This window comes from Camelus bactrianus, chromosome 6 (assembly GCF_048773025.1).
Source record: "Camelus bactrianus isolate YW-2024 breed Bactrian camel chromosome 6, ASM4877302v1, whole genome shotgun sequence".
NCBI classification, from domain to species: Eukaryota; Metazoa; Chordata; class Mammalia; order Artiodactyla; family Camelidae; genus Camelus; species Camelus bactrianus.
Window position 1 is genome coordinate 19,687,792 of NC_133544.1, and position 12,980 is coordinate 19,700,771.

The 12,980-nt window shown below is 39.2% G+C and overlaps 1 protein-coding gene across 1 annotated transcript in view; it reads right to left on the minus strand.

The window, feature by feature from the left end:
• TSHR (thyroid stimulating hormone receptor) overlaps positions 1-12,980 on the minus strand; it is a 127,908-nt gene that overhangs the window by 20,404 nt on the left and 94,524 nt on the right. Inside the window, exon 9 of the mRNA XM_045517286.2 lies at positions 2,571-2,648. Coding sequence (XP_045373242.1) covers positions 2,571-2,648 — 78 coding nt within the window. The remainder of the gene's footprint in view (positions 1-2,570; positions 2,649-12,980) is intronic.

Consider the following 12,980-nt stretch of genomic DNA (forward strand, 5'->3'; position numbering starts at 1 on the left):
TTTAGAGGAAGAAATGGCCATCCTTCCCTAAGGAGAATTAGGGCCAAGAATGACTTCACAGAGACCTTCACTGGAATGTCAAACAGTAGTTAGTGGTGCTTACCAGACAGAGAAGGTAGCGGTAGAGTTTTCAAAGCAGCAGGAAGAGCAAGAGTTTAGCCATAGAAGTAGGTTGGAGCAACAGGGGAGCTAAGTTTCACTACGGACGGATGATCGTTCAGGGATGTATGGTGATGTGAGAGATGAAGCTACAGAGCATAGCAGGGCTTTGTGTGCCACACCAAGGTCTGTATCCTGAGGGGAATAGGAGACCACCATTGGCTTCTTAAGACCCTATTTGCATTTGAACACCAAATAGGAGAGTGGAATTAGAGAGGGTTTAAAGATTGAAGGCAAGGGGAGGCTTGGAGACTCCAGTCATTTAGAGCAGTGCTACTCAACGTGTGGTAAAATTGGCTTTCTTATGTATGAGTCTTTGATAAAGTAAGAGGATTGTACTGGAATGTTGGCCAACTACGTCACTAAGCACACTGTTTAGTTTGGGCAACTCTGCTCTTATGGGAAGACTTTGTCTGTGAAGGAAGTCTCTCCTTTGTTGTACATTCTGGGCCAGCCACTCACCTTACAGTGGACCCACATTTCGAGCGTTTCTGGTCTACACTATTGGTCTTCAAATTCTTTCAGTGTCATGTATTCATAAGTAAAAAACGTTTAAGTGTGCACTTTAACTTATGTAAATTTACCAGCTCTATATACACATTACTGTAATAACATGTTATATACATTATAAAACACATTAAACATATATTTTAAAGGATAATATAAAAAACCAGTAAGTTTATTTTTTAAAAAACATCACCAAAGTGAAATCAGTGTTATTGAATATACTACACTAATTATGAAAATTGTTGTTTAACCCTTTCTGATTCAGCTATTCAGAGATCTGCTTCTTCTGGGTCAGGTTATTTTGATTTTGGTTTAAATGGCTATCAGTCAAAAAAGTTACTTCACAAGTGGAACAGGGCAGGCTTCGATGTACTTACTAAATTAAGATACTCATCTTTCAATCCAATTCAGTAATTAAATGCATGTTTTTATTGAAATTCATTTTATCAGATGTCAGTGAGTTGTTTTTGTAAACTAATGTGAAGGTGTTTCATTTTTATATTTTATACACATGTATTTTAAACCCACTGTAACTTTTAATTTGGAAGATTTTAAAACAGGTTAAAAATTCAATTTTTGATTTTAACAAAACAGAATTTTTATAAGTAATATTCATTATTTTCACCAAGAAAATTATATAATATGGAATATTTCCAAATTCCTATTTCTAAAGGTCTTTCCAAAGCACAAATTTCTTTAGAAAAGCAACAACTTTCCTCATTCATTGGTGAAATATCACCTTTATCTTAAAGGGACAATTAAAGATACCTTAAAAAAAAATCTTCCAGGTTAAAAAAAAAAATCACACAAAAAGTCAAAACATTTTATTTCACTTGTCTTTTTGTAAAAAGAAAACTACATAATACTTTTTAGTACTTTGTCATGAGTTAACAAATAAACCCACATGTAGTACAGCAGATTTTCAGGGTCACTCTGCCCTTTTATACAGAGCCTGTGCATTAAGAAAATAAGGCCATAAGCCCCATTAAACTGGGTGCATTTGACCAAAAAGTGGAGTGAAATTGTTAAAAGTGAAAGAGTGAGGATGGTAAATCTTCAAGACTGTGGGTCACTCACTGTTCCCTTGGGATGCCTTCCTGAGGGACAGTGGTCATCTGTATGTAAAATATTAGAAAACTTAAATTTGTTTTTATTTTAAAATGGAACCACTTATTTGTAAATGGAACTTCTAATATTTCTTCTTGCCTCTGATGGATTGTCTCATGTTTCTCCTGGGGTGCTGTGTTCCACCTTGGCAAGGACTGAACTAGATGCTCAAGAATGCAATTCTAAATTAAGACAAAACCAAGGGGATGGAGAAGACATCACTGACCAAGAGCCTTGAGGGAGACAGAGTCAACAGAACTTGATTGCGATTAGATGTGGAGGCATAAATCAGAGGAAATACACAAAAAGCTATGCTTCCATGCTGTTTTATAAAATGTTTACATCCCATCTTTTCCAGTGATTGTAAGTTTTCCCAGATATGAGTCAAACTATTATAGTCTTCCTTACATGTGCCAGACATGGTGCAATGCAGTCACATACATTTTCTCTGCAAAGACTAGAATGACTTCCACCTATTTGTAGACATCGTGTCTCAGAATTTTGCAAACACCAGCTGCTCAAAAATGTCTTTTTTTTCCTGCCACAAGAGTGCTTTCATGAATGTCTGCACCAAGGCCTGATCAGGTATCAGAATGGCACACTGGAGTGTGGGGCCTTCTGAGCCTCAAAGAAAAAGAGCTTTCTTCCTAGCAGTAGCCTATACAGCTGGGCAGAAGCCTTCATCTAAGACAACAACATTCTCTAACCACGGACATCAGCTGCTCCTCTTAATGGCCCCTTCCCTTCCAAAAAAAGCAAAATTAAGACTGAAATACTCTTTTGTATGTCTTACTCACAGCAAGGTTGGTCCACTGTAAACGCCTCCAAATGCATCTTTGTCAATAACTGTCAGGTATTTATTCTTGTTCAGGTAACTAGTGAGAAAGAGAGAGAATGCATTAGGTGAGGTTAAGCAAATTAATATACATACCAAAATAAAATGTGAGAATGGTCTCCCTAACTATTAACTGATTTTTAAGAATTTGGAAAACCCATTACCTTCTTCTGCCTTAAGCACTCAAAGCATTCCAGGTTTCAATCATGCAAGTTTTATACACATTAATTTTGGCAGAAGTCTTTGAAAGTGAGCATGTTTATGATGTAGTTTGCATACCTAGATTTTATAAAAGTCATCTAATTCCTTATTTATCTGGCCAATGGTGACTGTATTTCTCAATCCTCTTCAATACCAACTAAATTAAATTTGTTTCTCAATATTGATCAATATTCTCATTTACTTTTGATGACTGGGCTTAAGTCAAGTATTCAGTGAAGGTGAGTGGTGAGTGGTGATGGGTACTGTCAGAGATTCAGATCTCTTCTTTAGGGCAGGGTTGCCAGATTTAGCAAATAAAAATATAGGATGCCCAGATAAACAATGAATAGTTTTTTAGTATAAAAGTATTCCTTGTGTAATTTTTGAAACATTCGTATACTAAAAAGTTGTTTGCTGCTTATCTGAAATTAAAATTTAGTTGGGTGGCCTGCATTTTCTCTGACAATCCTATTTGTGGGGGGGCAGGCTATGCAGATGAGATTACAGAGTGTATCTTTCATGGAAGGGGTTTCATGGGCACATTGATCTTTCCATTTTGAAAACATATTGAGCATTTGAGAGTAAAATATTTTTGAAGCAATTTAAGTCACAAAGTGATTCTGAAACATAAAATTACCTCCAAAAGTGGATAAAAGCTTTTAAGGATTTTGAAACTGGCTTTATTTCCACTAAAGAAACAAAACATATATATGTATGTGATATATATCTATATATAGATAGATAGATAGATAGATAGATAGATAGATAGATAGATAGATATAGATATAAAAAATTTCCTTGTTATAAATGCTCTCAATTTATATATGCTCAGGATAACTCACCACACAGCCTAGTCATTAAGAGTCAGTGAGTGGTCACCTGTTGATGCAAAATGAATACAGTGGAGACACTTAGGAGGTCTGCTTAGGTACAGATCATGCTTCTATCATTCTTTTTATGGTGTTTGCTCTTCATGATGGAAAATTCTCAAGGATGGTGGTTAACAAGAATAGTGTGACACTAGATAAGCAACAAGGGCCTACTGTATAGCACAGAACTATATTCAGTATCTTGTAATAACCTATAATGGAAAAGAATCTGAAAAAGAATATATATGCATGTGTGTATAACTGAATCACTTTGCTGTACATATGAAACTAACACAACATTGTAAACTAACTATACTTCAATTAAAAAAAAAATAGTATGACATGAGGACTTTGGATCAGAAGGATTCCTCTCCAGAGCCCTCACAGAGGAACTCCTCTTTGGTTAATTGGCTGGTCCTTTCTTTCTCTGAATCCCTGGATGAGACTTAGAAGAGGGACAGTGGCTTTACTTGTGGCTGACCCAAGAGGAGGAAGCCTCTGCTGTTGTCCAGAAGGCAAAAGCAGGAACAGTGCTTCCATGAGGTTCCTGCCTTCAACCTCTCCTGGTGCAGCAGCTCTGCTCCATCCAGTACTTTGTAGAGAATGGAACTTAGAATAGGAAAGGGTGGCCTCGGAGCCAGAGATTGGTGTTCATTGGAGCAGACGGGGGAAGAAGCATTTTACCAACCACCAATGAAGTCTGCCTCTCCTGGGCAGGATGAGGGCTCAGCCAAATGACAAGTACTACAACTCCGCACAAATGACAGCTCGTATACTGGTACACATTTTATGATTCTTCACACTTTTTTCTCAAATGGAGGTTGAGAATTACCTTCATCTAAAGTAGCTGCCACCAGTTTTCCTCATTGCACTCTTTTATTTCCTTCATGGTATTACCACAATCTGTAATTATCTTGTTTGTTTATTTGTTTGCTTCCTCATTGTCTGTCTCCTTAGTCAGAGTTTCAGCTCTCTGTCTTATTCATTGCTGTGTCATCAGTGCCAAGTTCAGTGCGTCTGTAACTATTTATTTATTTAAATTGAAGTATAGTCAGTTTACACTGTTGTATCAATTTCTGGTGTACAGCATAATGTTTCAGTCATACACATACATACTATTTATTGAATGAAGATATAAATGAGTGAAAAAAAAATCAGCACACCTCTTCTCTGAAATAGTGAGATGGGCTATGCTAAACTTAGGGTGACACATGTTTTTGCTTTTAGGAAAAAGTAATGGAGAATGAAAGCTAGAAGACCCATCATATGGTGTGGTAGCCAATGGATTTTTTTTTGGTGGCAGTGACAAGCAGCTGGTTTACAAATGCCACAGGATATAGTTCAGACATGACCTCTTCAGTTAGTGGCTGGACACCAAGCTTCCAGGGCTTTGGTAAATCTAAAATGGAGGGGATCAATTAATCTCATGTATGTACAGAGACCCCACTAAGATGCTACAGCAGCCAGTCTGTGCCTTCTGGATGAATGGCTGTCGTGTAAGCTCTCTACCACAGGCATCATTTGACCATTGTTGACTCTCCTTCGACACACTGTGTCCACAGAGTTCAAGGTCAGTGATAGCAAGGACAGGCAAGAGCCACTTTAGAGAAACAACTGGAGAGAAGATGGTGATTTTGTAAAAAGACAACTAACTCAGCAGAAGTGCCACGCTGACTAGCATCTCGTTTTGTATTATTTGGACCATGCAACTTGCAGATCACATTCTGTTCCCAGTCTTTTGAAAACTAAGTAAGGACTAGTGAGCTCATCTCAGTTTTTCCTCTTCATCTCTGACCGCCGCAAGTGAAAATTGGTTTGCTCTAATCATTAGAAATTATTGTAAAACTAAATAATCGCTTGTCCAATTCTGCAGTGTTTTCAGCTGATATTCAATACGCCCCCAAGGATAAGGAGGCTGGTAGATAAGCGTTGTAGTTTACCAGAAACGCTGCAGAAGATTTTAAACTGGGAAAGCCAGCCAGAGTCCAGGAGGAGAGAAGGAGGATGAAGAGAGGGTGCAGCCAACTTGAACGGAGATGAACTGAGTCTTGGGGGAGGGTGCCTTCTCTAAAACCAACAGGGTTGTTTGGGCACGTCATCTCTTAGAGATAATTAGGTGCTTAAAAATAAAACCGTCACTCTGCCTTTAGCAGTTTGGAGGGCTATCTTATGATTAGAGTATGATAATGCCACAAAGCTTTAACTTTAGGTTCAGACTGCTGGTCCTACCTTCCATCTGAAGCGAAGGGGATGGGGTGAGGAAATATATCTGCAGAAGCCTTAATATCCAAGGACAAAGTGTTTCCATCAGCCCCATCTGTCATATGATGTTTACTGGGAAGGTCAGTTTAGTTAAACTGATTCCTTGACCCTGATTTATTCTGGTTCCTCTGGAATCCACATTCTGTGAGCCAGCTTGGGTAAATCAATCACAAATCTTGGTAGGCTATGTAGGTAACCTACTCCAGACGATGATTATTTTATAGGGAGGGTGTATGTGCGATCATCTAAACTATCTCTTGCAAGGACAAGAGGAATGTAAATGAACTTAAAAGGGTAGAAAGTCTTGGAGTCTGCAATGAGAGGAAAGACTTATGGAAACGCAGGACTTCTAAATACAAGGTACTGGTAAGGACTTATGAGAAAAGAACTCGTGTCTCTGTTAAATAATAAAGACACTGCTAAGTGTGCATGTTCAACACCTTTTTGCTCATTGGAGGACTTACGCCTCTGAGAATTTCTTGGAAGAAATGAAGTTCTTCCTAGAAAATATATGCCAGATTTTTCATACTGGAGGAGGGAAGGGTGCAGTTCAGAAGCCCTGCCCTGAGTTAAGTGCCATGTAAAGTGCCATTTAAGTCACAGTTTACAGAGAACAGTGTGGGCGGCAGAAAAATGAAGATGGCCAGGAATGAATTGGGGAAGAATATCCCACTGACGAACGCACCATTCCAGATACAGCTCACATGATTCCCCACTGGACTCACACTTGGCACAGAACAGCCATTCAGTAAATCATGCTGGCTGAGTAAGTGAAAGTCCAGTTGCTGGCCAACTCCTAGCTCGAGGCACCCTCTATACTATGTTTGGATGCGGAGGTGTCAGAGGGAGGAGTATGACCCAAGCTGTGGTTGCTGCTGAGCTTTGCTCTCGTGGGAGCTTTATACACATTTTAGCTCCTAGATAGAATTTCAGCCAGCATTTCCATAATCTCTTTAGGGGAAGCGGGTTGGCATCTGTTTATGTTGTGAGCTGCTCATGGGAATTCTTTTGTGGGGAACGGTGTTTTCCTCTCATAGCATTGGTTATTTGGAAAATTACGGAGAACCCCTGCTCAGCCCTCTTTGCTCCACGAAAATCCTTTTGGTAGCAGAAATCAGGATACCTGTCTGTAAACAGTAACAGGTGAGAAAATGCTCCAGGTTTCGATAGGCAGAGGAAAAAGCCGGCCTTGGAGCATATCCTACAAACTGTTCGAACACTTATTCCATGAGAAATAATAGCCTGCTTAATCCTATAATCTTCTCTGTCGTCATCTTTTCCCAGGGCTCCAAGCTGCGGTGTTTTGCTTGTAAAAATCTAATGTGTGATGCTAATTAGTACATGAATTGTGTTGACTTCTCTGTTCATAACGATTAGTGTTTCAGTATGTTCTTAGCACATCAAAATGCTATTTTTTTCCCTGCCCACATGTTTACTGTCAGATAGTAGCTTGTTGCTAGAGTTTGACAATAGAAAATGCAACACAGAGGACTAGACATTCTGAGATAAGGAACACCTCTCCCTGCCAGATTGTGTGCAGAGGGTGGAAAAGAGGTTCCAAAGAATGAATGTGCGGTTCAACTTGCGCCTGAGAGCAGTTCAACTTCTGTTGAACAAGGGAGGCTTGTGTTATTATTAATTTCACATCTGAGTGATGACAGTGTGCTTGGCTCCATATGAAATCATAGGACAACGCACTTTCGCGAATCTGACATGATTTTCATGAACTTTTAACTAATTACCCAGCTGCTGCTGAGGCATCAGTGCTTGTTCTCAGTGTGGAAGTTGTCCAGCTTGGCTGCAATCGTGAATACTGTTTCGTTATTACTATGGAAACCTGACCTCTGTTTTTTCCATCTACAGCTCAACCCTTATCTTCCTCTAGTTCCAGGCCTCCTTATCATGATTAACGTCTTCAGTTTACCTTAAATTTACATGATACCTTTTACTCAAGAGCATAAACCTAAGAAAAAATTAGTTTCCATCAACTAGGAGTCAGAAACGTAGGGTGGAATGAATAGATGGAACACTTTTACAACAGGAGCAGAGATTTAAGTTTGGATTTAAAATACTCAATAAAAAAAAAGATCTTTGTTTTATCTTATAATTGGATCTGAACTTTCAAAGCCTAAAGTATTTTTATCCATATACTTATCTTTATCTTATGCTTGAATCTAACCTTTACCAGGAATTGGAGAAACAGACTACGTATCTCATCATACAATGGACAGCTGCACTGAATACCTACATCTAGACCAGAGGGCCACCAGCTATGACCATCTGGTCACATCCCGCCTGCCACCAGTTTTTGTCAATAAAGTTTTATCGAAACACAGCCACGCTCACTTGTTTATGAATTGTCTGTGGCTGCTTTCTGCAATGGCAGAGTTGAGTAGCTGTGACTGAGGTCATATGGGCCACAAAGCCCCAAATATTTGTTATCTGGCCCTTTCTAGAAAAAGTTTCCCAATCTCAGAGCTAGACTTCTAAAAATCAAGGAACAAATGATTTTCACTTAAGAAATACTTCCCACATTTGTTAAACCCTTCCAAATTTCACATAAAAAGATCAAGAAAGTATGTGAAAAGTGCACTGATTTCTATGTTTCAAGGGATAGTTACAGTGACTAGAACAGACCGTAATTCAGGGAATTGGTGAATAAAAATCCATTGTCTCCAACAGAATAGCTCTCCCATCAGCCAAGCCTCTCACTGAGCCCATGATATGGTCTGAGGAGAAAGCTGGTAGGGAGGTAGAGACAATCTCCCTACGTAATCTCTCCATAGGTTTCACCTTAGAAGACCACCAGATGGTGTGAAACGTTACTGGCTCTTAGATTCTCCACAGCCTGCCTCTTGACCATCAAAGGATTCTTCTTGAGTAGCTTTCCCCACAAAGTGTTCTGTAGAACACCAGTCCAGAGAGGAGCCCCTGGAACCAAGAGCTCCTTCGATACTAGTAATTCCAATTCTTCTATCAATAGACCCAAGAAGTCCACCTGTACATTTCAACTTCATAAGGCCAAGAGTAGCTTTTTTGAAAGTAACGCTCATTAATTTACTGTGGAAAGAGAGGTTAAGGAACATAGTTTGGGAAATGCACCCTCCCTCATCTCTTCTCTTACCACAAAAGCTGGGGAGAAGTTGGGATAGAAATTATTGTTCTGTTGTTTGTTAGTTTTTCCATTTTTCAATAGAAAATGTTTCTAAACTCCTCTGATGTTCTGCAGGTAACTTCATGACCAATGCCATAAAGTAACAGGCTCCTAGACTTACACTGAGATCCACTTAGCATAGCAGTCTGCTGAGTAGAAGATTCACTTTGGAAATCTCTTGAAGTCTCTGTGGATTTAACTAAATACAACCAAAAGGCCAATTATGAGCAGGCATGAGATGTTTTCAAGCAAAATGGTAAACACACATGGCCTGATTTAACCCCAATTCTTTGAATTTAATAACACTTGATCAGACCAGCCTTTTCATCAAGGTGTCCCTCACTCAGACCTCATCTGGAAGCTGGTTGAGTTGGTGACCTTGCTGCACAGGTGAATTCTGGTTCTCACTGACAAATGATTGTTGCTTGGTGTGACTGTTCTCTGAAGCTTCTACTGGTTGTGCCTTGAGTCTTGAGTGACCTCCTGTCTCTTACATGAGTCCATGCTTCCCAGGGCAGGATATTTTAGCTTCTGTATTTCATGTCTTTAATAGACTAACAAGTGTAGATATTCTCCTGGGCTAAGAAACAAGTAGCAGTGGCCAGAGGAGCTGGGTGACCAAGCGTTAGTGGTGGCTGGTAAGTCAGCAGCAGTGAACTGTAGTCGAGCACAGAGAAAAGAGTCTTGAACCAGGGGATCCAGGTCCTGGCTTTCACTTGGTCACTAGATAGTGCTATCAAATATAAAAAGCCACATTTAAAAAAAAAAAGCCATGTGTTCACTTTGGGCTTCATTCTGTTTTTATGTGAAATGTGACTATTGGACAAGAAGAGTGATAACAAACTCCACAGCTGTGATTCTTGACGTTCGCTTTGCACCAGGCTCACCTGGGGAGGTTTTTAAATCCCCCCCCCCCATGCTCTGGCTACATTCAGACCAACCAAACCAGAACTTCTGGTGGTAAAACCTAGGCATCAGCCCTTCCAAATCTCTTCAGGTGATTCAGATTTTCAGTCAATACTGAGAACCGTGTTCTGCAGGACTTAAAGTCTGAATTTTATGCCCGAATTTCTGTCTTTAAAAAAGTGATAACTGAGAGTGATTGAGGGTGACACTCCCTAATGACTAAATATGACTGGATAAAGAAGAAAAGAATTAGGAGCACAGATCCTCATCTTGGGCATTAAAATCCTTTGCTTGAGGAAAAATAAAAGTTTTAGAAATGAATTACTCTATAGCCAAGGTTGGTTTCTGGTCCTTTTTCCCATTCAGAATTCTGGAAACATAGTTTGGGTTCAGGCAAGAGACAGCTGAACACACTGAATTCAGGAGCCATATGATCAACTCTGGTCTCCCTGGCTGAAAGTTTCTTCACTGTTCCTACCCTAGCTCTTGCTAATGTGGTTGTCTGCTGCCTTAATGCTAACATCTTGATGACTATGATGTCTAGAACAGTGTGACAGTCTTCTGAAATCTTTATACCTGAAGTACTACAAACTGTCTTAATTATTTTGAAAAGTCCCAGTTCCCCACATCATAGAAAATTTTCATAGAAAATTTGAATTGGGAAGATCATTTCCCTAAGGATAATGGCTTTCTAGGAATAGTTAAAGAGGAAAACATTTGGTTAGATTCATGTAATATTAAATTTGAATCCCAATGGTTTTTTAAAGTGTGATCAATCTAGGGAAAATCATGCATATGTCTCCAAGTAGGGGTACTTAGTGTTCAGTTATTTTCAATCTGAAATGCATATTTTGGATTGAGTACATTTCTTCCTAATGTATTCTGACTCTTGACATTGCCACCCTCAAGCTGACCCCACTGTGTGTTCAGTATGGGCATGGGGCACATTAGTCTTCCCCATCTTCGTATTGCCAGTGACCAGAACAGTACTAGGATCACTGAAGGTGTTCAATAAATATGTTGAAAAATAAATGAAGGACTGTGTGAGGTTTGTACGATAAAGCTCAGATGGAAGTAGGGTCTCTCCAATACTGTAAATAAATTTGACGCCTATAAGTATGCATGCTACTCTACTGAGTCTTTTTAGACTTCCCCTATAATTATGTATTTAAACAAATGACTAATATCAACTTGAATGAGCCCACAATTAGACAATCTAGAGAAAGGTACTCTGATCTTCACTTGACAAAGAATACTAGGAAACCCAAAAGCCTGGCAAAGAGTGAGACCCCTCTTCAAACAGAACTTAGGAAGCCATGCCAAGGTATAATGACTTTGAAACTTATTAGCATTTATTATTTAAGAATGGAACCATACCAGCACCCACCACCTAATCCCAAAACCAGAATAAAACCACTTAATCCACATGTGTGGGGATTTTTTTTTTTTTTTTTTTTTTTTGCATCTAGGGCCCTTGCATATAGTTCTGCAGGTTATTTACCTCACCCTGCCGAAGTTTGGTCAGTGGACCAAAAGCATCAGTATCGTCTGAGAGCTTGTTAACATGCAGAATCCTGGGGCTCACCCCAGATCTACTTAATCATATTGTGCATTTTAACAAGATCCCCCATATAGTTTACATTCTCAATAAAGCACCGTACAGCACAACAGAGTTAGAACCATAGGTCCTTCAGATTTTGCAATAATCAGTTCCAGAATATAAAATAACTACACATAAAATGTTTAAAGGGAAAAAAAAAGATAGAATTACCAAAATGAGCAGCAAATTAAAAAAAAAAAAAAGCAAACAGAACTTCTGGAAGTGAAAAAAATGTAATTGCTTAAAAACACTCAAACTGCTATAAAATAAGTCAAACACAGAAATCTGTTTGTTGCTTTAGCTGACTTACCCATGGTGATTTTTTTCTTCTCCTATGTGTGATTGACTGTGAGCACCTATTTAACTGATCTCAACATTTTAAAAATCTGGCAGCCTGCACTGGGGTTCTTTCCTCTATAGAGGTTTGCATTTATTTCTGCCAAGACCCTCTGGTTTACATCACTTCCCCATCTTCTCACTGACTAAAGTCTAGTCTCCTGGCACCACTGATATCAGCAACTGCCCCCGAAGGAACTGTACCCTCTGTAAGCACCCAGCACTTTGGTTTTAGCTACTAGTTTGTTACTTTGTTTCATTTCCTTCTCTTGGAGCTATGACATAAAATGTAATTTTTTTAAATGTATGGTCTAGTTGGTAGCAGGAAGGTCCTACAAATTACCTAGTCCACCATACTGTGGAAAGCGGCCTCTACTAAAGCTAATTTTCATTTATTAGCTATTAGGTTGAAACACACACCAGTGTGGCTGAACCAGTCTAGCAGCTCTTAGACACAAAGTATGCTGTGGCAGAGTCTGGGGACCACAAAGACCTGATAGAAAAGTACAACAAGGACAGAAACCTGTGTTAACGGCTATCTTTTTGCCAACATCCTGTTCCAAGTATTAATTATTTGCAGGGAAGGCAAAATGCTGGAAATGGTTTTTCAGCTATTTCTGACTGAATCAAATATAAACTGACACCTTTCCTGAAAACATGTCAGAAAAAACAGAAAGAAAAATCTTACCTTTTGAATAGCTTTGGACTTAATTAAAGTCACCCCTGCATATGCATAGTAGACGAACATGCGCATGCATGCACACACACACACACACACACACACACACACACACACACACACACACTCCTACAAGATAACTGGAGGTGACACCATGGCTCTCCATTTTATCAAGGATAAAAGCTTTGAGATTTAAAATTGGAGTAAATGTAAATATCCACTAAAGTTGGCTTTTGCCAAGTTTCTTAACATTATTCTTAAGTCTTGGCCATACTAACTCTGGGGTTGAGAAATGCTCTGGTAGAACCTATCTCTAACAGTATTCTGACCCATTGGGTGGTTCTTCTTGGAGGTAGGAGTGGGGG